Raw genomic sequence first — 25,003 nt, forward strand, 5'->3', positions numbered from 1 at the left:
GTACAACTTCGGTTAAAAGATATATATACATGTACTGAAGTATAAGTGTATGCGTAAATATTTACATATGTGTGCATATCTATATTTGTGTGTACCTATACATGCACGTGCACACAAATTATAACATGAGCTGTCCGTAAGACAACCAGTGCTTGACAATTCAAACTGTTGTCCCAGAAGCAGGAATATTACCCTAAATGTTAAAATATCTATAGAGTTTTAATCCAGTATTTGCATTAGTTTTGGAGATAATCAAAGCTCACTCGTCCTGTAGGACGAGTACTACATCAAGTTCTACACGCCCGGAGCCGATTTCTACTCATATTTATGAGCAGACAAGTGGATTTGTTGAGCCCTGTATCTATATATGTATAATAATTATTTTTGTCGGATTTTAAGTAACACTAATATAATTTACAAGAGACTTACAAAATTTAATGGAAAAAATAAAGTGGCGTACATATTAATATTCAAAATATTTCTTTAAATCCATATAAAGAACTCTCGTACTTCTAAAGCTATGGCAGGATCAGGATCCATCTATTGAGAATGACTGTCAGACAGAACAAGAGCTGTCCGTAAGACAGCGTGCTCGGCTTTTCTCAGTGCTTGACACTGAATAATTTTATTAGAGCTTCGCCAATAAAAAAAAAATCCAAGTTAAAAAGGGACATAACTCTGTCAAAATTCAATCAGAGTTATGGGAATTGTGTCTCCTGGTGTAGACTTTGATAGTAAATAACTATTTTGAGTTTCAAGTCAAAAGCTTTAATAGTAACAGAGATATTTGACTTTATCAAAAATTTTAACAAAAAATTCTAAGTTAAAAAGGGATATAATTCTGTCAAAATTCAAATCAAGAGTTATAGGGATTGTTTCTCCTGGTGTAGACTTTGATGGTAAGTAAGTATTAAAAGTTTCAAGTCAATAGCTTTGATGGTAACAGAGATATTTGACTTTATCAAAAACTTTAACCAAAAATTCTAAGTTAAAAAGGGGCATAATTCTGTCAAAATTCAAATCAGAGTTATGGGAATTGTTTCTCCTGGTGTAGACTTTGGTAGTAAATAACTATTTTAAGTTTCAAGTCAATAGCTTTGATAGTAACAGAGATATTACACTTTATCAAAAACTTTAACCAACGGCGACGCCGACACCGACGCCGGGGCAAGTACAACAGCTCTACTTTTTCTTCGAAAAGTCGAGCTAAAAATGTATGAATGGGCAGACAAACACATATTTCATGAAACTTGTACTTTTCAAATTAGCAAAGGATCGACATTTTGACATAGTTTTTTTCCTACCTGTTGCCATAGCAACAAGATTTTTGCACGTAAGAAAATAAAAAGACATGAATATCTCCTTATGATCCTTTATCACCATACCAAGTTTCATTGAAATATCTAAGGCACATATCAAGCTATTGCAGGAGATGAGGGACAGACTGATGGGCAGTCAATCTATAGTCCCCAAAGACAAAACCCATAGGGCACTACTTCAATATACAGAAATGCATTGTGGACCTTTCTTTTTAGACATGTCTCAGTAATAAGTCTACTACTATACATCATGAGTGTTTCTTGCAGGACAAATGATCAGACTTATGACTGAGTATTTACAGTAAATATAAAAATCACAAATCTATCTTTCTTACACATAGAAGTATCATACTGTAATTTATTGCTGAATCAAAGAACAACAAAAGACTACACTTGACAGGGAATATATCATTTCTGTATACACAAGTTATCTTTAAATATACACAGCTATCATGTTATTGTCAAAGTAAGAAATGAAAGAACAAATAAACCAGAGTCATGATATTTGCAAACTTTTCTTTATGACACAAGAGGCCTTACCTACAAATACAGAAATGTCAATCGAAACATTCAATCAGACATTGAATAAACGATAAACTTCAGTTTTGAGCGATAAACTTAATTCTAAGCGATAAACTTCATTTTTAAGCACTGATAAGGCATGAGCTCTTTATAAACAAGCAAACTGAAGAGACTTTCCTTGCAGGGTTGAGGGGCGGGATTTTTCGGCACGCTAATTGTGTTTAAGATTGAAATGAAGATAACACATAAAACACAAATAAATTACATCAGGTACAAAAATGCACTTACTGTAAAATGGCAATAACAGAGTCATAAATTACCCATTTTTTTTTACGAGTCTACAGTTACGTAATTTACGCTTTGTGAGGCAATTTTTATGTTGCGCATGAATTATGGTTCATAATTATACTGCATTTTGATTGCTACAAATCTCTTGAGACATTTCTAATTTTCTTAAGAGGTAGGTCCATGTTTCGGAGAAAAAAGTTCGAACATCATTAAATCATAGAAAGAAAGCATTGTTTTACATGAAAATTTAACAGCATATAAAACATTTCATTTATTCTACAAAACCATTGTCAATTTACTCATATATGTATTGAATTCCGGAAAGGGACTGCATGAAGGGACAGTTCAGTGCCTTTAAGGTACTTCCGCCATCTTGAATTTAGAGTGACCTTCATTTGAAGTGTGAAAACATAGTGAACAAAAGCTTTCAAATGCAGCTGTTCCAGAATACAAAAACAGCTCAGTTTGCAAGACCTGAACTAAAAGTAGCTGTATAAAAAGTAAAACTAAAATTTGGAAATAAACAAAGAAGATATTTTACCTGTATTTTTCCAAATTTTTGGTTAGATTTATAAATCCTTTCAAAATACTTTATTAAAAATTCATGAATGGCAAAAGTTAGTTCAAAGTTTCAATTAGTGCATAGGAGAATTGTCTTACTGAATAGAACTAAACTTATTACAAAATCTGTTTTCAAATCTGACCACCTCATATACTAAAATGAAAATAAATCTGTACATATTGCTATTTTCAGCATACATAAAAATAGTGCAATGTGCGTAACATATGGTGTACCAGACTGCCTAAAATTGTAAGACAAGTCTCAGACTTAATGTGAACAAGATTTGGCAACGATCCAAAATTCTTTTCAAGGATAGTGCAAGTATAAGAAAGGTTTAATTTATTATAGTGGAATTTATGTACTTACGCGCTGCTTACCTCACGGAAAATTTGGTGGAAATGGAATTTTCGGCACTTCCTGCGGTAACTACCGAAATTACTTAACGTAACTTTCTCACTCATAACTAACCAATTTTGATCTATCAACTTTTTAAACAATATGAGAATAATGCAGCATGTTTTTGAAAACACAGTGAGAATAAATCCCAGAAAAAATGTACAGCCAAATATGTTAGGAGGTAATACAATTTGTATACAGTTGTATATAGCTACGAAACATTTACAAAATGCAATCATTTGAACAATGTCACGCGAAAACCTGATGATTAAATCAGCAATGTCTCAAAGTAACTTTTCTGCATCTTGGTTTCGTTAAACAATGATATTTTTTCACACTTTCATAGATTTAAAGATAATAAATGTGCATTGAAATTCCGGCATAGAAATGGACACTGACTTTACATTACTGCGGTGTTGACAGCGGAAACAGTGGTCCAGTACTAAGACTGTCTACGAAACCAAGGATTACGAGTTCTTTATCTGAAAATTACGAACATTGTGATCAGTGTTCAGTATACAGCTGAAAATGATAGACTTGCTATTTGCCGAGTGCACACTTGTTTTCTATCGTCGTTAATATAAAGTAGACTAGTAAATATTCGTACACATGCATAATCCAGGCCTCGATCTTGACGGTAGCCCGGTAGCCCGAGGCTACCAGTTTTTCAGACGGACTACTGAATTTCCCAAGCTGGGTAGTCCGTCGGGCTACTAGGTTTTCAAACATGTTAATAATAAAAGCGTGAAATTTCACCAATTTATCTGATGTTTCCTTTTAAATGACAACGATATTTTCGGTCCGCATAACACCGGTCGGCCATTTTTCCGAAATTTAAATCCCTTAATTTTCACAATAATTACAAAAAAGAACTTCATGAATCTGAAATGTACATCCTAAATACTAGCTGTCGTATATTTATGCATGAATTGATGACTTCAGATTTGCAATATATAAAGTAACTTTACAAAATTCAGAAATTACATCCCTAAAAATTACCTGGATTGACTGGAATTTACCCGCGAACCGTAAAGATATCAAAACGTCATGCCAGTAATTTTCCATTCCAAGAGCACGTGCGACCTATCGTATCGCCGTTACTTAAATGTATATTGACACGTACACAAAAAACGCTTGTAGTGCATTCATTTTTTAATATAATCGCTTCAAATTTTCAGCACTGCTTTAGAAATAATACAGTTTGAATTCTATAACGATTTTAATAAGATGTTGACAGAAATTTAGGCAAAATTCTATAAAAACGATCAAAGTTTCATACAATTATTTGTAAAATTTCAAACATCGGATCTTAATTTTTTATTTATTTCTAAAAGTAAATAAATAATACGTACTACGGTCATAAAATTCAGACTTTTGACAAGAAAGTACAAAAAAACAGAATTAAAAAATCTTAAATAATGAAAAAGCAGCAGCAATTTAAATACATCGAGTAAAACGATTTTTGGCAAACAGATTTCTGCAAGTGCGGATGAATAGGTTACGGGACCTCGTGAACGTAAATAAAAACAATGATTGTTTTAAAATAAAGCAGTATGATGTCGCTGTGGTTTTTAATAAGTTTAATAAGTAAATGAATCTTTGTACATGTCTTTTTAGACTCGACACTATGTCAGATATTCTTTTCAAACAATATGGTAAAATTCCTTGAGGGCAAATAGGTCACAGAGGTAGGATATCTACTATTATCGTTTGACACATTTACCTGTCAGTTTATATGGGATATTGCACATTCGCTTTTAAAAAAAATTAAAGAAGATACTTTTTTACTGATTTCTTCTCAGCAATTAAAAGAACCGAGGCCGTACGATCAGACAGTGATGTGTCACAGGGTGCGAAAAGATGACGTAATGCCATGACAATCTCGGGCAACTAAACCCCTTTGATCTCCACTTTAGATGCCATGATACCGACACACTTCTTTTAGCTCTTTGAGGGGGTTTAAATTTATGATGAAAACAAGGCCAATTACTTGTTTATCAACAGAATAATTACCGATAATTGTTAATGTTTTTTTCCGCTTTAAACACGGGTGGGTTGATGATGATTATTGTGTCCACGTCGCCCCTGACTGTGATAATAGGCTACATTTACTTGATCATAATGCAAAAAAACAAAACAAATACCGACCCTACTTTTTTTTGGTCATGCCACCAGAAACACAACATTTTTTTTTTTGGGGGGGGGGGGGCTAACCAGGCTGATCCATTATTGCAGTTAAATTTGAACAGCTACACTATATTTTAAAGGCCCTGGCTAAAAAAGTAAGTTTTAGAAGGGTAGTGAAAATTTGAACCCCACGCCTGGCATATAACTAGATACTGGTATAGGTCTTACTTTTTTTCTACAGTTTTCTCCCATAATTTCTGTCTGCTAGTTACTTGAATATTGTAACATGGTTATCCACTTACGTTGGCTTAGCCTGCCCATGGATAGTGTGGGTAGGTTTGTTGCCTACCATTTAAATAACTGAATGTTGAATCAAGCATAAACTAAAATACATCATATTTATAAACAAAATGATTTCGGGCAATTAAAATTGTTTTCTGGCAAATGGTTTTTTAACTTACTTGCCCGAAAGGACAAATGCTGAAAAAAAATTAAGGTGAAGACTGTAATATATTTTTCTCTTTTCCAAAACGGGACTACCAGAAACCTGGTCGGGCTACTTGATTTCATAAGTTGGTAGCCCTGCTGGCTACCAGCAAAAGTAGGTTAAGATCGAGGCCTGTAATCTCATAAACACTTCTTTAATATATGTCTGAAATGAACAAATAACTGGCTCAGCTGAGACACCATACTTTAAAGTAAATTCAGTTTATTCACCACGAGGTTCAAAATGCACGGGAGTCTCGTGATAATACATGCCTTTAATTTCACATGGTTGAAGTGTAAACAAATAGTTAAATTTGCTTCGTTTTATTTCTCACGGAAAAGATCGGACGATTCTTTATATTGGAATAATTATAGAACATCTATGCATTTAAAATTGAAAGTTGATTGTTTTCTACAGGACGTAAAACTGAAACAAGTAAGCACTTTTACTTTTTCAGCAATGTTCCTCAGGTGAACTTTGACATTGTTTATGAAGAGAAATCAGTTTTGTGTCATCTTCAAATGTGTTGTTCAGCTGAAACGTATAGTTCCCGGAAAAGATCTAAAATGGTTTATTTTGGGGATTTTTGTTTTATTTATAAATTCAACACAATGTGCAGTATTTCCAGTTTTTGAAAATGATTGAAATTCAACTTTATTTAAGAAAAAGTTTCGATCTTTCAGTAATATTTTGTCAGCAGATGCTTACAAATTTTAAGTGAAACGGCTTTCTTGTCCAAGGGAGGTGTGTAAAGCGAAAAACTATCATTACATATTGCGTTTATTCTTTAAATGTGAAGGATCGGTAACAGGTTAAGGAGATCGGACAGTGAAAAACTATACTAAATGGATATCTCTAACCATGAATAAGGAGACATACATATTTCAGTAAGGAAATCTCAGGTAAAAGAACAATCATATATTTTATTCCTTGAAATAAACATGGCGGCGAAATATTTTAGAAAAACTGTGCACGTGTTTTGCGCATTACAGGGCTCCAGATAAGATGCGTATTAGCGTAAATTACGTATAGAAATAATGCAAATACGCATGTCTAATAATTTCTAAGCGTATAAAAACGTATATGAAATTACAGAAACGCACACAATGCTTTTTTACTAGCGTAAAAACAAAATCTGAATCGTCTTGATGCGTTACGTAACATAGCCGATCAGCATTAATTCTCCCACATTGAACGTATACACGCATCGTATGATCTCTATAAACCTAGGTTAAACTATACACTCAATGCGTGTATTAACTAATATTGATGGTACGGTAGTGTATTTAAAAGCGGTGTCGATTTAAATCATCAACTTCCGGTGTGAAGTAAACAAAAACAAAATGTCTCTTTCCAAGACTGCTAATTTCTAAAGGTGAAAAAACGCTTTAGTCTTTCTTTCAACCTACAAAAAAATGATCAAAAAAAAAAAAAAAAAAAAAAAAAAAAAACATCATAAAAGGTATATTGGCTAATCTTTTGGATACCGTAGTGAGTATGAAGCCGAAGCATGTTTCAATTTCGGAGAAAACGCATGCGGTTTGGAAAGAATTATATCCTTGGAATGTTATTGATTCTGGCAATCCTATACAAACTAAATTAAAATGTGCATTATGCTTAAAGTGTAAAATGAAAAATGTGTTTGTGTCCACTGGTTCTAGTAACCTCCAAAAGTCTACTATAGATAGGCATTGTGATTCCACTGACCATCAAAATGCAACCAAAATGTCTTTGAAAGACTATATGACAGAAAGTAAAATTTTGATTGATACTGATTGTGAATAAAAAGCAAAAACTTGACATAAGTCATGGGTGTTACACCCAATAAATATGTTAATAGTTATAAAAACAAAGAAAAATATCAAACAGGGAGTGCCACTCACCAAAAGCGCAGCCTCCTCAAAACGAACCCCCCAGCACGCAAACGCGTGCACCACACACACACTCAAAGCTTACACATCAGGACAAAACAAACAACACACACACACCCAAAGCCAACACATAAGGACAAGACGAACAATAAGCATACACACACACGCGCACACAAAGTCAACACACAAGGACAAAACGAACAAACAAAGGAACACAGTGGGGCACCGCCTTGGAACGGTCAGTGGCAAAAACACCACTGGGGAGCTTAAACCGGTTTATGGTGCGCACCCAACCTCACTCTTACCCCCACCATGTTCCAAAGACATGGGACAGTGTAAATAAAAGTAATCCCCTCCAGGTGAATCTCTAACACACGTAATGGAAACAAAAAGGCATGGCATGTAAAACACAAAAATGCTCGTGTATAAATATATAAAAAGCAAACCTTAAGAACCAAAAACGTATGTACTCAATGCCTTTTCAGAAGACAGAGCAACAAGAGAAACACCCTTAAGGGCCCGACTGTTTTGTGTTGTTTTTTTCTCATTTATGTTTTTTCAGCGTTAAAATTACTCCTAGTCAATTTCAGATTTTACCATTTTACTCATTCACAAGAATTATGATGAGTAATTACTCCTAGGCCAAAAAAATTATCTGGAGCCCTGGCATTAGAATTATACGACATTTTCTTGAAAAAGTAACGCTCGTGTGCACTATTTTGGCATTTCTTTGATTTGAAAATAAATATTTTATAGCATTTTAGGTTGCATACGATACAAAATTTGGAACCAAAAATGTTCACTCATTTTCTTCCAAAGCACCGTGGAGATAGGGTTCAGCGTAGCTTTTATGCTCGCAAGTTTACCTACAGATATATCTTTTCAACTTTTATCATACATTTTTTGTGTCCTTGCATTTCGAAAGCTGTTTCGAGGGTTCTGATTTTTTCAGATGAATTTCTAATTTCAATTTGCGGAAATACCTTAAAAACTCACCATTTTTAAAAAGCTGTTACATCTCTTCGTTTTGATGCATTTGCAACAACGTACCAGTGTTTAAACTTGACATAACTAGGTAAAACATCGTTTTTGACAATTGTTTACATTTATTTCTTTACAAATGGCATTCTTTTTTAAAGGGAGACAACTCCTTTAGAATATTTTAAGTATCCAACTCCATGGAACAGAACAATAAAACATGTATTGGACAGATAAGTTGTTTGGCAAGATGCTGTTCGTTTACTAAAAATTTCTGTTGTTTTGTGATATACTGCTAAACATTAATGCAGTGTTTTCTCCACTGGTTTGGGAATGGGGTCGGGGCCTTTAAATTGGGAATAATGCAACATAACACACCCAAATTGGGAATTAATATGAAAGTGACATTTACGTTACTATCTAAAATATAAGAAAAATGGTCATCAATGTGTTCAGTGAGCAAATTGTCTTGTGTTTCACGGCTACTAAACGCTAGCGCCACCACCAAATTGTGGTGGTAAGGAAAAGAGCTATCGACATTTCCGTGGTGCAGCTATCGCCCGTTTCTACTTGTAAACACGTGAGTAAAATTTATATTTTATCTTATATTTTCATTGATAGAACTTTTTTCGAAAATCGGAGAATGTAGTTCTGTGTAACAACACTTTTACTACAGGTTGGCTGTGATTTCATTAAAATAATATGCAAATTGTGGTATCAGGAGGTTTTCTCCCGAATCTGACAGTGGCATATTTTCATATCGGCCAGTACTCGAATATCATTCCGATGAATAGACACACTGTAAGAACATACCTGCGCATGCAAATGGTGTAGAAATGATAAATAATTATATACGCACACATCATGAATAAAAGAATCTCTGGTTAGAAGAAATAAACCAGGATTTTTAAAAGTGGTGGCGCTATAACTCTAGTGATGGCGCTATACAATAGTGGTGGCGCTGTTATGGCATTCAATAATACGAACTGCTGACGCATCCGGAACAAAACAAACACCAATATTCTCTAATTGATAATTTTCCTGCAAGGAATTATGTTATTAAAGAAAGAAAAACACGATCATAGTTTACTTACCATTATGAAACATTCTCTATCAAAAAAAAAAGAGAACAAAATACTCACAGACCCTTGGGACTCTTGTAGTCAAAGTAAATATTTTCCTTTGTTTAAAATGTTAATGTAGAATTATTTCTAACCTTTAAATATTCTACTTAAATACAAACGTAAGTGTACTTTAAATTCAGGTCAAGAAAAATAGTAGCAACACTTTTATTTCAAATAAAGATTTGTGTCCAGGAAATAATTTGAAGATAGTGTAGAATTTATTTGTTATATTAAGATTCTGAAAGTTACTCCCCTTTGTTTTTATACGTCATTTGCATGTCATTGTAAACAAAATACCTTTCTGAAAAGTGAGTACAGTAAATTTTCAATTCCAATCGATTAAATATGATTAATCAATAGAGCTTAGATGTACAATCTGAATCCTTATCCATGTAGATTATTTTGTGATCATATATCGTTTACTACATGTATTTTGTCTAGTAACGTAACTGGGGTGTAGTGTGGGATAGGTTGATAACATCGATTATTGTAGCCGTGGCTTGCAGACAGACATTTTCATATATTAAAAGTGAATATATCAGTCACTAATCATATACAACAGCGCCACCACTACTGTATAGCGCCACCACTTGAGTGATAGCACCACTACTTTCAAAAATAGTCGTGTTTTAACTTTTTACTGCGTTTTTCGTAATTGTTTGGTGTATGGGAATATGTGTAATTCATTTCTTCATCATTTGCATGAGCAGGTATGTTCTTATAGTGTGTCTAATCATCGGAATTGTGTTCAAATGTTGGCCGATATGAAAATATGCCACTGTCAGATTCGGGAGAAAAGCTCCTGGCACCACAATTTGCATAATATTTTAATGAAATTACAGCTAACCTGTAGTAAAAGTGTTGTTACACAGAACTACATTCTCCGATTTTCGGAAAAAGTTCTATCAATGAAAATATAAGATAAAATATAAATTTTACTCACGTGTTTACAAGTAAAAACGGGCGATAGCTGCACCACGGAAATGTCGATAGCTCTTTTCCTTATCACCACAATTTGGTGGTGGCGCTAGCGTTTAGTAGCCGTGAAACACAAGATTTATCAAGCCATTCATGACGTGAGGTTGTTTAAAGGTTTTTCTATTTTTAGCTCAAGTGGCCCCTAAATGGAGTCAAAAGAAACCGAGAGAGGATCTTGCCATGGTACTACAGAGCAAGTCTGGGGTAATTCTGAACAGTAGTTCCAGAGGAGAATGTTTGTGTAAAATTGTGAAGAGGACCTTACAATGATGCTACAGATCAAGTTTGATGCAGTTATATCATGCAGTTCATGAGAAGTAGTCATTTAAATGCATTTATATCTCTAGCACTAGCAGTCCCTGGACTAGGCCCCTAATTGAATAAATCTGGGACTGGACCTTAAAAATAATGCGATGAAGATTCATCAAGTAGTTTACGAGAATATGTCAATTAATGGTTTTCTATTTTTAGCTCTAGCAGCTCCTTATATATGATAGGGGACGAGTGCTGCCATTTGAATAAATTTGGAAGAAGAGTTTATACTGATGGGGTTCATGAGAAGATGTCATTTAAATGCATTTCTATTTTTAGCTCTAGCAGCCACTGAATAGGGTCCCTATTTGAATGAAACTGAGACACTCCGAACCTTAACAGTGTTCCAGCTAGCGCGGAACAGAAGGGCGCGGCGCCCTGCCCCTTTCTCAAAGCGCCCTGTCATTTTTAATAGCACCCTGTGTCCTTTTGAGTCCAGTAAATATATGCCTTAGTGTAAAAAAAAGCCTCATGTGTCCTGTTTATTGTCATCTCCTGCTGCAAGAGCTGCTTCCGTTATGCAATATACAACATCACTTTTATATTACACCTGTCACCAAACTTCAAGGTCGCTTCCGTATACCACGTGACCGCCTTTTAGGTCTGCCCCACACCGCAATTTCAAAGCATCATTTTGTTTTACATCTGTCAAGCTAGATGCCGCGAGGGCGGGACTGTGCACGTGCTACACTTCTATCAACATGCGAAGTCGATAATTAACTCAAACTATTTTCGGGATCTTTTTTTGAGCATCACTTTCGTAATTATCGTTATTAGAGGCAATTTAAACTTTTGAATTAGCAGTCACTGTCTAGATGTAAGTATAGTAATTAAAACGAGCTGTCGGAGGACAGCAGCGCTCGACTATTCAACAGCCTTGTCAATTGAATGAATACAAAAGTTGAAAAAGGGGCATAATTTTGTAAAATGCAAAGTAGAGGTATTGAACCTCTGTACTGCATGTCATATCATGACAGTGAACAAGTGTGTGAAGTTTCAATCCATTCCAATTAGTGGATACTGAGATATCAGATTACATACAAAAATTTAACCAAAAACTGCTAAGTCGAAAAAGGGGCATAATTTTGAAAAAAAAAGAGTAGAATTATGGGACTTGCTTAGTGCATGTCAGATCATGACAGTGAACAAGTATGTGAAGTTTCAAACCATTCCCATAAGTAAGTACTGAGATACCAGCTTACATACAAAACCTTAACCAAAAATTTCTAAGTCGAAAAAGGGGCATAATTTTGTAAAAAAGCAAAATCGAGTTATGAAACCTGTGCAATGTAAGTCAGTTTATCACAGTGAATAAGTGTGTGAAGTTTCAATCCATTCCCACAAGTGGTTACTGAGATACCAGCTTACATACAAAACCTTAACCAAAAATTTCTAAGTCGAAAAAGGGGCATAATTTTGTAAAAAAGCAAAATAGAGTTATGGAACCTGTGCAATGTAAGTCAGTTTATCACAGTGAATTAGTGTGTGAAGTTTCAATCCATTCCCACAAGTGGTTACTGAGATACCAGCTTACATACAAATCCTTAACCAAATCGGGACGAGGACGCGGACGCGGACGCCGACGCACGGGCGAGTGCAATAGCTCTTCTATTCTATGAATAGTCGAGCTAAAAAGGTGAGACTTAGTCTTTGAAAATACGTTGGCGGCTTTTCGCAAAAGTTACAAACAAATAACACCATTAAACTTTGAAAATATTTGAACGCACGTAAAGAACCCCAAACATTTTGGTGAACACTATCCATTGATTAACAAAGTTCAGTTGAAGTCGTCTGCTGCAACATTGTTGTCTGTTCTTAATAAAAAAAAAAAAAGGTAATGAACTACAAAAAATATATAATATACAAAACTGCAAGAACCTCTTGTTTATGTTTGTAACTTCTGAGGATACTTTTGGTCATCGATTGTGCATGCTTGCGAAAATTATTACTTAGAAAACAAGTTATTATAATTTCGGCTGGAAAGTTTCATGACGGACATTAAGTTCGTCTGATATAAAACCCAATGAACAAAATTAAATTATCAAAAAAACAAAACAAAAAAAAAACTAAACCCTACGGAATTGAAATACGTTTTACTGAAACACGCCTTACACCACCACACATCCTACCCAGACTGAGGTCCACCTCTCCCACAAAAAAATGACAACAATTTAGAATTTTGGTACCATGGAGGCTGTAAAAACCCCATAGGTCCAGGACATATATGACAACCACACACACCAATGAAACTGCACTGACAGATTTATGTTTGTCCATGACACATAATGATTCCAGTCAAAACAGGATCACATAAAAGACAATAGTTCATACTGAAAATGAATCTGAGGCCTTCTCTAGCCTTCTGTTTTTCAAAATTTTCTCTCACACTTTCCCCCTGCTCGTCACTTCGCGACTCACAAGTGCCCTTTCAACCAGTACCACCCTGCCCATTTCAAATCCTGGCTGGAACACTGCTTAAAAATAATGCTACAGACCAGACCTGATGAAGATCCATCAAGTGGTTTATGACAAGAAGTCAAATAATGGTGTTCCTATTTTTTAGCTCTAGCAACCCCTTTTTAACAGGGGCTGAGCGCACCCATTTGAATAAATTTGGAGTAAGACTTTATATAGATCCTAAAGACAAAGTTTGATGAAGTTCCATTCATTGGTTCATAAGAAAACGTCATTTAAAGGTATTTCTTTTTTTTGCTCTTGGAAAAAACTTCAAATCGATAGAAAAAATACACCTTGTAATACAGAAGTCCCTAAAGTCTGAAAGGAGTTGGCAGCTTAATGTTTTTCAATAGCCTAAATAGGGTTGTTTATTACCACCTGGCAGATTAAAGAATTTTGAAGAAGAAACAACCCTATACAGAATGGTCTAGACTCCTTCACTTTTACTCTATTGTCCTCATTACCCATGGTTTGTATATAATTCTTTTAAGTAACAGAAATATGTTTAACTAAAAGCCAATGTGATATGTAATGCCACACAAAAAATACATGTTTCTAGGGTAACATGATGAAGAAAACAAATGGTACACAGGTAGGATAATTTTAATTAAATTGCTTTTCCAATTTTAATTTAATGAAGTGTTTTAGAAAGTGAATATAGTTATTGATCAAATTTCTTATGAATAAATTCTAACAAATATTTTTTTCTCTTATATCTCTAACTTTCAGTTCTGACAGTAAAGAAAGACACATTCTTTTCGCCTTTTTTTTTCAACCTTAAAAAATGTAAAAAAAAAACGACGTTAGAATTGGCACTCAAAATTTGGGTTGCTTGGATAACCATAAACACTGGTATTTTTTATTTGGCCTAAGTGGGGCACATAGTTCTTCTGGCAGAGTTGTACCATGTGATTTTTTTTTCTCTTTATTTGACCTTATACCAAAGACTTTATACCAAGAAGACCCAGTTTTACAACTGCCTTTGATTTCATTAAGACAAACATTTAGACTAGATGTCATGTAAATCTACTAGAAAATATGGCTTCATATAGATCAGGTAGAAAATATGGCCTCTAGTGTTAGAAAGGTTTTCTATGATTTGACCTAGTGACCTACTTTTTGATACCAGATGACAATGTTTTGAACCTGACATGGGGCAATCACTAAAAATCACCACCCAATTTCTTCCACAAAAGATGAAAGTTTCGGTAGTAAGCAAATGAAAAAAGAAAATGAAAGTGGATCATTATAAAGAAAAAAATAATTTTGATACCTACCACAACCTAGAAACAATGCTTTCCTACCAACAGGCAAGCGTACCACAGTTGTAATAGTCACTTGATTTCTGCTACTTATATGCCCTTCATTTTTTTCCATGTCTTACATTTCAGTTTTTTCTATTATCTTACAAACAGATGTTTTTTTTCCATATCTCATTTAGACGTCTTCTTTCCCATTATACCACATAAAGATTTTTTTCCAAATCACACATTCTGGCGTTATTCCATATCATGGATAAAATTATTTTTTCCTTATCTCACATAAGTTTTTTCCCATACCTTACCTTATATGTAATTTCTTCAGTATTACTATCCCTTACGGAAGATGTTTTTCCATAGCTCAAACAAGATAAACTTCTTTTCCCATAATTTTTTATATCACATTATATTTTTCCATAACTATGCAAATTTTTACATAATGTATTAAATCCAAAAAAGCTTTAAACCTCAATTTTCCAATAAGGTATCACAAAAAAAAAGACAATTTTTTCTTCTAGTCGATTTGTTCACTTTCAAGCATATGAATATGTAAGTGGAGAATATTATTTTGTTAAAGAAACTAAATGCTTAGTTGTTATACAGACATTAAGATATTAATGAAGGCTTTCTCTTCAATATTGAATTTATATTAAATGTTAAGTGTTCTATCAAACACTCAAGTGTTTGTAAATGTCTTATTCAGTTTTTAATAGTCATTATTCAAAATATTGTTTGCACAGATTTTCAAGTCTATCTTCTTATAAAATAAATAAGTAGACTTTAGAACACGGTTTTAGAAGTTAACATTAACTTTCAAAACAAACAGATTTTTTTTTATCAATTATAAATTTCTAGTTACATGATATATGATGGACAAAATCAAAGGTTGTGAGTTTGAGTCCCCACACTTCCGACTAAAGTTAATATTGAGAGAAAAGTCCTGTGTTTATGTTAGCATGCTAAAGAACCAGGGTAACTTCAGGAAATGGAGTGCCGTCTGTCTCTTGCATTATCTTCCAGCTTTAATTATTAGCATTCTTCTCTCTCTCTATATACATATATATGTCTGACACTGATTATAATAGACTGTTCAAGGGTAGGGGGTCAGATGTTGTTTGACACATAGGTCACACACTGCAAGCATAAAAGGGACAAAAGGCATCCCCTGGGTGCTAAAAAACACTTCCAATTTTTTTCCGACAAGTCATTTAACAGTGTAATATTTGCTACTCTGGGCTATCAGATTCTTAAGTTTCAAGTCAATATTTTTACGACCTATGTATAAATGCCACTCCTGGAAATCTGTATAATTCAGCTGACAAGGATGGATGAATACAGTGACCATTAGAACCAACTTATTCCAACAATTTGCAGCAGAGATTCAGTACAGACATGCTTGTATGTGTGAAATGAACATTAAACAATGCAAATAAGTTCATCTTTGACCATAAATACTTTTAAGAACTCCAATACAGACAGGGAAACAAAGGATATTTGTTATTCTGCTAGGGCACATATCTAATAATCTGAACTGAGCATAAAATTATTGTATCTGTATATTGTTTAATGCTCAACCCTAAATTACTGTCACTTCGGAACAGATTTATCATAAAAGCAAGTTAATGGTTAGCTTACAGATAATTTTGAAATTTTTCATACAGGTGCCAAATAATTAACATATATCCAAAAAATACAGGTGCCAAATAATTAACATATCCAAAAAAAAAACAAAAAAAACACAGAAAGAAAATACTTGTCATTGTAGAGAGGTGACTGCTCAGAGGTGTTGTTTACAGGACGTTGTACAGTATATATACCTGAACGATGGCTAACTAAAAAGTCAGGTGTCTGCCAATTGCATGGTTTTATTGGAAAATCTACTATATATAATATATATACCTATTTAAAATGCGACTATGCCATCTAGCATCCAAGGCTTTTGAACAATCTGAAGCATTTGAGCAAGATTGCAAGGTGGTCATGATCCGGTCATCCAAAAAACATTTCTGTGAAAGGATTTTAAAATTAGATCAGAAGTTAAGGGGCAATTATTTCATTTCAAAATATTTCTATATTTAGCTCTGATGGCCCATACATTAAGCAGAACATCCATTCCAAATTCAATCAAGTGCTTGAAAATAAAAATGAAGAAAATCTGAAAAGAATGTCTAGTTTTAGCTATCCAATAACGACAAGGAAACATTGAGTAAATACCTGCAAGATGGCTAACAGGAAAGTCGGGAGTTTGTTGGTTGTAACGCTTCATGGGAAAATCTCCAGAAATCTGTGTCGGACAGAAAATCACTTCTTCTTTCGCAATAAACTGAAAGTAAAAAACAAACAACTTTTTACATAACAGCTATATGAATACTATGTACATGTACTTTGTCAATTCTACAAATAACAAATCTAAGATTTTTTGCTAGTTTAGTGTAGGCACATCAGCTGAATGAAAAGATACCTTGTTGAGCACAGCATACACTTTGACCAAAGAGAGCAGGAGCTGGTCAGTTGTATTATTTATTACAATGTAGGTAAAGGACAGGTATCATGTCAAAACATTAGCCATGTCTCCGGAATTTGCTTCAATCTTAAATTTATCAAAAATAGTTATGTCAAATACATACACTATGAAATCAGTAACATTAGGGACTAATTTTCATGGTCAATTGGTAAAGTTAAGCCATTATGACCAAAACCATGAAGTTTTGTGCCTACAAAATTAAATGACTTCACAGCATAGCTGTCAAGGCCTTAAGGTGTATAGGAGTGAGATGGGGTTCCAAGAGGTGGTGGCCCCATGGTCATGGGGTCTGGGGGACGAAAGTCCACAGAAGCTGTAGACGCCGAGAGATTGATTTTGGCTATTTTTCATAAAAATAGCACTACATTTGGACTACAAAGATACTTATTTCAGGATGCAAACATTTAGGGAACAAACAATCAAAGACATCCATTCCTTTAATAGATCATGTAGCCTTCAAAACGTTTGAAAACTTCAAAATATAGATCAATTTTGATCATTTCAGTACAGCTCTTAATTGAATAAATATTTTTTTCTGATTTGTTGAGATAGTGTGAAAAAGTGTGTGAGAGCGTGATTCGGACCTGAAATGTGTGACTCTCACGCCCAATGTGTGAAGCTTGACAGGTATGTCACAGCAATAATACAAATTCTATAATAGTACCTCAGGTAAACTTCATTTTTAAACACACACTGGCATAAATTCTGGCTGTGAAGGAAATAAATCTGTGGAAGGGAGATAATTCAAGAACTCATATCTTTTAATCATCTCATGCATTATTATACCTTCTTATAACTGATTTGTTATACTCTTAAAAAATCCATATACTTTTTTTTATTGAAATTTCCCTTACTATGAAGTGAACATTATAGACATTCCCACTGTTTGAGCCACATTTTCCATAACAAGATTTTTTCTTGATTTTTCTTCATATATAAGACAGCACCATCTACATTATACAACATTCCAGAGCTCTGAAGGTGGTAACAGGAACTTTTTGAACTTTTCAAAATATCTTGATCAGTTTTTGCATCTATTGTAAAAGCAATTCTGATAGGGTATCTTCTATTGTAAATTTCAGCCACTTTGGCCATCAGTTTTTGTGAAAAATTCATTAATATTATTATTGGCTTAGGGTTTGATTTTGTTATGGAAAACCCTGATATGGATTAGGTGAATTTAACAGAAATTTTAAACAATTTCTAACATTACATGCAACTTTAAATATTGCATTGATTCCAGCACAAATATAAACCATTGTATACAACACCATAAGAAATAATTGTGAAAAATCTTAATATAGCAATCCAATAAAGTAATACAAATATTTTTCTACCCGGCTATATAAAATTTTGTCATCATTCTCAACTATCTGTCCATGTGAAGAATTCTCCATAAATACCAGTCTGTTCCAGTGTTTTCACTCCATGTCATTCATCATGTAACTTTTGTGTTTTAACCCTTAACCTGCTAAACCTGTATACTTTCAATTTGGACAGTACCATTAACTGTTAAAAGGGGTGTTTACCAAAAAGATACTGACTGAATGGCAAACAGTGCAGAATCAATCTTGTCCAGCATGATAAGGGTTAAACCATTTTTTTTCTTAATAAACTGACTCTAAAGACAAGAAATGTTATGGGAACGCACTTGACGGGCGGCGTCCATAAACTTTGTCCGGAGCATTTCTTCTTCATGCATGGAGGGATTTAATGATTTTGATGTAACTTGGCAAAATGTTCTATCTCTTACCCATCAATTTGTTATAACATTTTTTTTGTGCTATATTTCGCACAAAATAAGAAGTAAGAGTTTCAATATTATTAACACTGTGCCATCAATTTGGCATGAACAGTATTGAACTCAAATAACAATGAAAAGTAAATTGAAGAAAACTAATCGATGAAAGTCAGTCCGCAACCAGTCAGTTTTACTTTGTAAATATTTATAAACAAGCAGCTTACAAGTCGTTCTTCTATAATGGAGACCAATAACTGTGTAGCAATGCCAATTCATGGCTTGGTTAATCAACAATTTTATCATAAAATGTTGTTTTAGCACAGGCACATGTTGACAATTAAGCGGAAAGTGTCAAAGATGTAACCACATCACTGATTGGCCAAATATAATTGCATAATTCTGATTTTACAGATAACATGATTCATTTTCACAGTTCTCATGAAAATCTCACAAGTACCTGAAGAAGGCGGAGCTTAAATTATGCCATTGCATGTAATTTCAACTCATTCTGACACCATGCAAATTGTCAACAGTCTGGATTGCTGTAATTAGCAAATGTGGATAAAAAAAACAACAATCGGGCCACTTGAGTGTAATCAGGTACCATTTAAGGATTTAAGTTTAAAATTCAGAGTAATAAATTACTGTGCGCTCCCCCCATCAAGTTAAAGCCTGATGTGGTTACTTTGACATATTTATATGAAAAGTATTGTAGGTGGCAGCTGCTAAGGGTTTAAGGGACAGATGTAAGCAGGAAAACAGTAGTGCACTACTTGTTTTTTTCTTAAAAATAACATATGATAATGCTATGGTACAATGGGGCATGCCAAAAGTGTCTACGTCCCTGTAAAGAGTAGTCCCAACTAATTGTGCGTGACTTGCGATATTGTGATAATTTTTGCACAGGTCAATATCTCACCTCTACGTACAACATAGGAAAGACCTTTTCTGTGGCAAACCTTCCGCGACGATTCTACGCGGCAGTTTTTAAATCACAATTTAACTATTAAAAAACAAAAGTATTAGTGAAATTTTAATATACCTGGAAAGAATATTCATTTTTACTTTCCATTCAATTGATGTTTATGTGAATAAACGGCAAAACACAAATTTGTCACTGTTTTAAACAATGCACCTTAAGTTTACACACATTTTACATGGCTCCGCTTCATGTCACATGATCGATACCGACCAATCTGCACTGTCAGCTGTACTGAGGGTAATGGCGAACATGTAAATACAGTGAGGTAGCCAAATGAAACATATAGTGTTTACGCTTTATTAGGCATAAAAAAATTGTTTGTTTCTGGTATCCCAACCTACCCTAAATTTTTGGCCCGACCCTAAATGTTTTTATGGCCTTGGAGAATCCTTTTTTCAACTTTTTAATAAAAAGTTGCAAAACTGCACATTTTATGCTTTAAACATGGTCAGTGATGTTAGAAATCAACTTACTGATGCTCTAAATGCATAACCCCCTTATTTGTATTCATTTTTTGACATAAAAATAATTTCCGAAAAGTCTCTTAATAAAACAAAAATGAAAAAAATAAAAAATTTCCGACCTACCTACCCTAATTTTTTGGAGCATGTTACTAGAAACAAAGAATTTTTTTTAGGCCTTAACGTGTTTTACTGTTATGTTTTAACCATAAAATGATTCAGTTTTATTCTGTTTTATGATTTCATTGTTTAAGTATATCAACGTGACTCCATGTTTTAAGTGAACAATAGACTACATAAATGAACTTTGTGGGGGAAAAGACAGCGATGATATAGAAAATGAATATGAAAACTTAATGTCTGAAATCTTTAATATGTGAAAATAAACTTAGGGGATGTAATTTGTGTAATGCTGTCTATATAGACTATGTATAAATACCAGTTTTAAAAATTCAGATATCAAATTAATTTAAAAGAATTCGGTCCTGTAAAAAAATCGTGTTTACCAGACCGATTGCCCTGTGAATTTTCAGGGTCTTTCGTGACCACTGGGCTCAACAGCGGTAGGTAGAGCATTCCAAAATGGTATGGTACATGGGAAAAATGAATGTTGGTATACATTTACACGGCAGTAAGGCTGCAAGAACTTGTGGTCATTACTTTGTCTAGTGGTTCGAATAATTGCTTTAGTAGGTAAATATGAAGCAGGCACTGCAATAAGTCCATGGACTATAGAAGGATGACGTCAAAGCGCTGGTGGCGTTGTTGTAATGATGACCAATGAAGGTTTGTGATGATTGAAGAGACGCTATCTGGTTTCAGGGGAATAAATGGCTTGTTGGCGACAAATCTCGCTGCATTACGTTGTACTTGTTCAATCTGTTTTATCTGGGTTTGTTGTTGGGGATTCCATATAGGAGATGAATATTCCAGTTACGGTCATTTCGGTTCGGCACCTATCTTCTATCTTCCATATATAGTCAAACCCCTGCTGGGGACCTAGACTTTGCACGTCAACTAGCAAGAATGTTAAACAAGTAAAAAAGTAGTAGAATGGTTAAAAACAGGGCAGGTGTATTTAAGGTGAGATGTGCTCAATCTGGCTTATTGCCTGACTGAACACTGGCCCAGACGAGTTGACAACATCTGAAGGCAAGGCATTCCAATGATATACTGTACGTGGGAAGAATGAAAATTTATGATAGTTGGATGAGGGTGAAACTTGAACGAATGCCTGGAAATGAGTGGTTCTGGAAGATCTAGTGTTGGGTGTTAGGTAGTCCGGTAGTGGGATGGCGACCTGGTTATGCAAGATGTTATAAAACATAAGCAGACACTGGTCAATGCGACGGAGTGCAAGGCATCGCCAATTTAGTGAAGTCAGCATGTTGTCTACACTGGATGTATGGCTGTAATCATGCTTGGCCCAGCGTGCAGCCCTGCGCTGCACAGACTCATGCTGATCAATCAGAGTATCAGAGTGGGGGGACCACACATTGGAACTGTACTCCAGCTGGGGCTGTACAAGTGTTTTGTATGCTTGTGATTTTAACCCTTCTGAGTGCACTTTGATGTTAAGTCTTAGGAAACCCAATAAAGGTAAAGGTAAGTTTTATTTACCGTCGCTTGGTGAAACAATTAACATAAGCTCTATGCCTCTTTCTCGTAATTCCGAGCCTTCTAATTGATCCGAGCCTTTGGAAAATTTGCACTTGCAGCTATTTCCTGTTTCTAAATTTTATGTATGTTGCAAAAAATCATATGACAGATAAACAAAAGTAAAAAGAAAACAGAATTACTTGCATTAAAATAGAAATATACACAACAGAAAATTTTGGCACAAAATTTGCTTATCTAAAATCATTGGGGTAATATATAACCTTCTTACAGAAAACAGAAAGCACTTATTTTAAAACTTTTTTGTCCGCTAACACAATAATATATCTGTTCTTAATTTTAACAAAGAACTTTTTCAAAAAAGCCTTTATTTTTCAGAACTAGTACAAATGATTGCAAGTCTCGGTTTTAATGAGAAAGAATCTGGCTGTTTCAGAGGGTTAGGGTCATCATGTGAAAGCCTAGATTATTCATTTACAAAAATCCTTAGAATTTTTCTTCATGGGGATTTTATAAGTTTAGATGTTGGAGTACCAAACTATAGCAAAAACTCTTTTGAAACTTAAATCTTCTACTGACCAGCACTGAAAAACCGGCTTAGGGGCTCGGAATAACGAGAAAAGGGCATATAGAGCTTTTCTGCGACCCTATATTAAGAACAGTTAAAACCAATTATATCTCACCCCCAGCAATTTGCTGGTACCCATTTACAGCTGGGTCGACTGAGGCAATCGTGATAAAGTGCCTTGCCCAAGGACACACCGCAATGGGAGTAGCCAGGATTCGAACCAGGGGCCTTCTCCTCCGTAGGAAAGCGTCTTAGCCCTCTCGACCAATGTTTGATTTGCTTTTTTGGTGATGTTGTCAATGTTCTGATGTGAAATTATTTGGACTATGTAAAGAGTTGGAAGATGAAGGAAGATATAAAGATTGAATGACAGAAGTTGGCAAAGTCAAAGGTGAATTTTCAAGTTTTTGACTATTTCTCTAAATGCTCACCTGTTTTTGATTTAATTCTCTGTTTCTCGCACTATTAAACATTATGGAGAAAATGTGATACACGGTGGACACATTTCTGAACACCTTTTAAGACTGCCATATTATCTCTGACAAAGTAATATCTTTTAAAGATAAAATCTATAAACATTTTTCCCTAGCAGCAAAATGCACTTTTCTGCCATCTTGAAACATAGGAAGCTATTTACTAACGCATGCGCATCGGTGCGATAGCCCGGTAAGCGTGAAGTGCGAAAATAAGGTTATTTTCGCGAAAATAAGAAATGTTTACGAAAATAAGCTATACTGTATCTTTAATTTGATGAATTGTTTTATATTACTAAATTAATTCTACCAATACACACTTACAAACGAAAAATAAATGATCTTGCACCAATAATAAGACAATAGACATTGATTGATATAAAACATATTCCTGGAGAGCCCGAGAGCGCAGGAAAAATTCTGAGGGACGAAATTTGTTAAAATTTCGACTGCTCGAGTGAAATCTTGGTTTAGATGGAGAATTCAAGGATAATTGATAGCGAATCTTATTTGAGATAACTTTGTGTATTTTTTACCTGTAACCTTCTTGTGACGGTCTTCGTATCAGTATGAAGAGCTCACTTTTTTTCTGGGACTTCTGCTTATGCGACAGTGCGATGAGTTTAAATGGCTTTTATGAGGCATTATTTAAGTTAAACAAAGACGTATAGAAGGTGCGGAAGGGCTAGACCACCCCTACGACCAGTATTCTAGTTGTTTTTGTCTTTCAAACTATAAAACAATTATGGCAACGTGTAGGGATTTGCTGGACGCAGCGAGCAACATGACTCACCCTAACTACATTGGCATTGTGTCACAAAAAGACTAAGACTTGAATATTGATAAATTACTAAAAAAGAAGTTAAGTACATCTAAACGTAGTGAGAAAGTTACTTATGAAAATACAGGTGGTGGACTGCGTATTACTGCAGATACAATCACATATGAACTTCTCTACACAGCATTTGTTCAGTTTTACGATTACTATCCGGAGGATCTAGGCACTGTTACGACAACAACAGCAACAGATTAATGTCAAAAGAACACAGTTTACTATACTTTTAGGATGTTGGATACTTCTGGTTGTGCTCTTTTTGGTCGTCATGTCGATAACTTTAAGCAAAATGACATCTCTCTGATTCATGACATTATTAAGAGAATTTGCGCAATGAACCTTCAATTTTGGACCTAATATTAACCAATGAAGTTAATATGGTAGAAGAAGTGGTGTACAACCCAGGTCTGGGCAAAAGTGATCATCTAGTTTTATCTTATAATTAAACTGGTATATTGAAAATGTTGAATAAAAAATTATGCGTAGAAATTTCAACAGAGGAAATTACTTTGAAATTATTCATGGGTTGAATGAAATTATCGGAAATGAAAGTTTGGATGAAGGAATTCAGGTCACATGGGGAAGCTTTCTGTTTCTGTTCTGTTTTTACAGATGAAGATGAAAATAACATTCCAAATTTTGAGGATAGATCCTGTCATACAATTTTAGATCATCATACGTGAGGACGATGTTAAAAGCATATACATAAATTAAATCCCAAAAAGGCGGTAGGACCAGATGGGATACACCCTAGAGTTTAAAAAAAATGCATCGATTCGATATCAGTTTTACTGAGGAGAATATTTATTTGATTAAGACCCTAAATGAGGAGAAATTACCCACTGAATGGAAGGATGCCAACGTGACGGCACTGTATAAGAGTGGTAAAAGAAGTAAACCAGAAAACTATAGATCCATAAGTGGTACCTTTACTTGTTGTATGCTACTGGAAGGAATAATAAGAGAGGCAATAGTTAAGCAGCTGGAGTCTTACAATTTAATGACGATTGACCAACACGGTTTCAGGCAGGGCTACTCCTGTGTGACCCAACTTTTTGAATGTGTAGAGGTCTGGTCAGATGCATTAGATAAAGGCGAAGATGTAGACGTTCTTTATATGGA

General features: G+C 34.5%; 1 protein-coding gene across 5 annotated transcripts in view; it reads right to left on the minus strand.

Moving 5' to 3' along the window:
• LOC123523131 (leucine-rich repeat-containing protein 49-like) overlaps positions 1 to 23,191 on the minus strand; it is a 112,070-nt gene extending 88,879 nt beyond the window's left edge. For 4 of the 5 annotated variants that reach the window (XM_045300788.2, XM_045300786.2, XM_045300784.2 and 1 more), the window contains exons 1-2: positions 23,005 to 23,191; positions 16,895 to 17,003 (exon numbers count right to left, since the gene is read on the minus strand). In XM_045300788.2, the coding sequence (XP_045156723.2) occupies positions 16,895 to 17,003; positions 23,005 to 23,046 (151 nt within the window). In that variant the 5' untranslated portion in view covers positions 23,047 to 23,191. Of the gene's footprint in view, positions 1 to 14,698; positions 14,837 to 16,894; positions 17,004 to 23,004 lie in introns of those variants that run through there. The other variant, XM_045300787.2, reaches the window with a different exon arrangement.
• Between the last annotated feature and the right edge of the window lie 1,812 nt (positions 23,192 to 25,003).

Source organism: Mercenaria mercenaria, chromosome 8 (assembly GCF_021730395.1).
Source record: "Mercenaria mercenaria strain notata chromosome 8, MADL_Memer_1, whole genome shotgun sequence".
Lineage (NCBI taxonomy): Eukaryota > Metazoa > Mollusca > Bivalvia > Venerida > Veneridae > Mercenaria > Mercenaria mercenaria.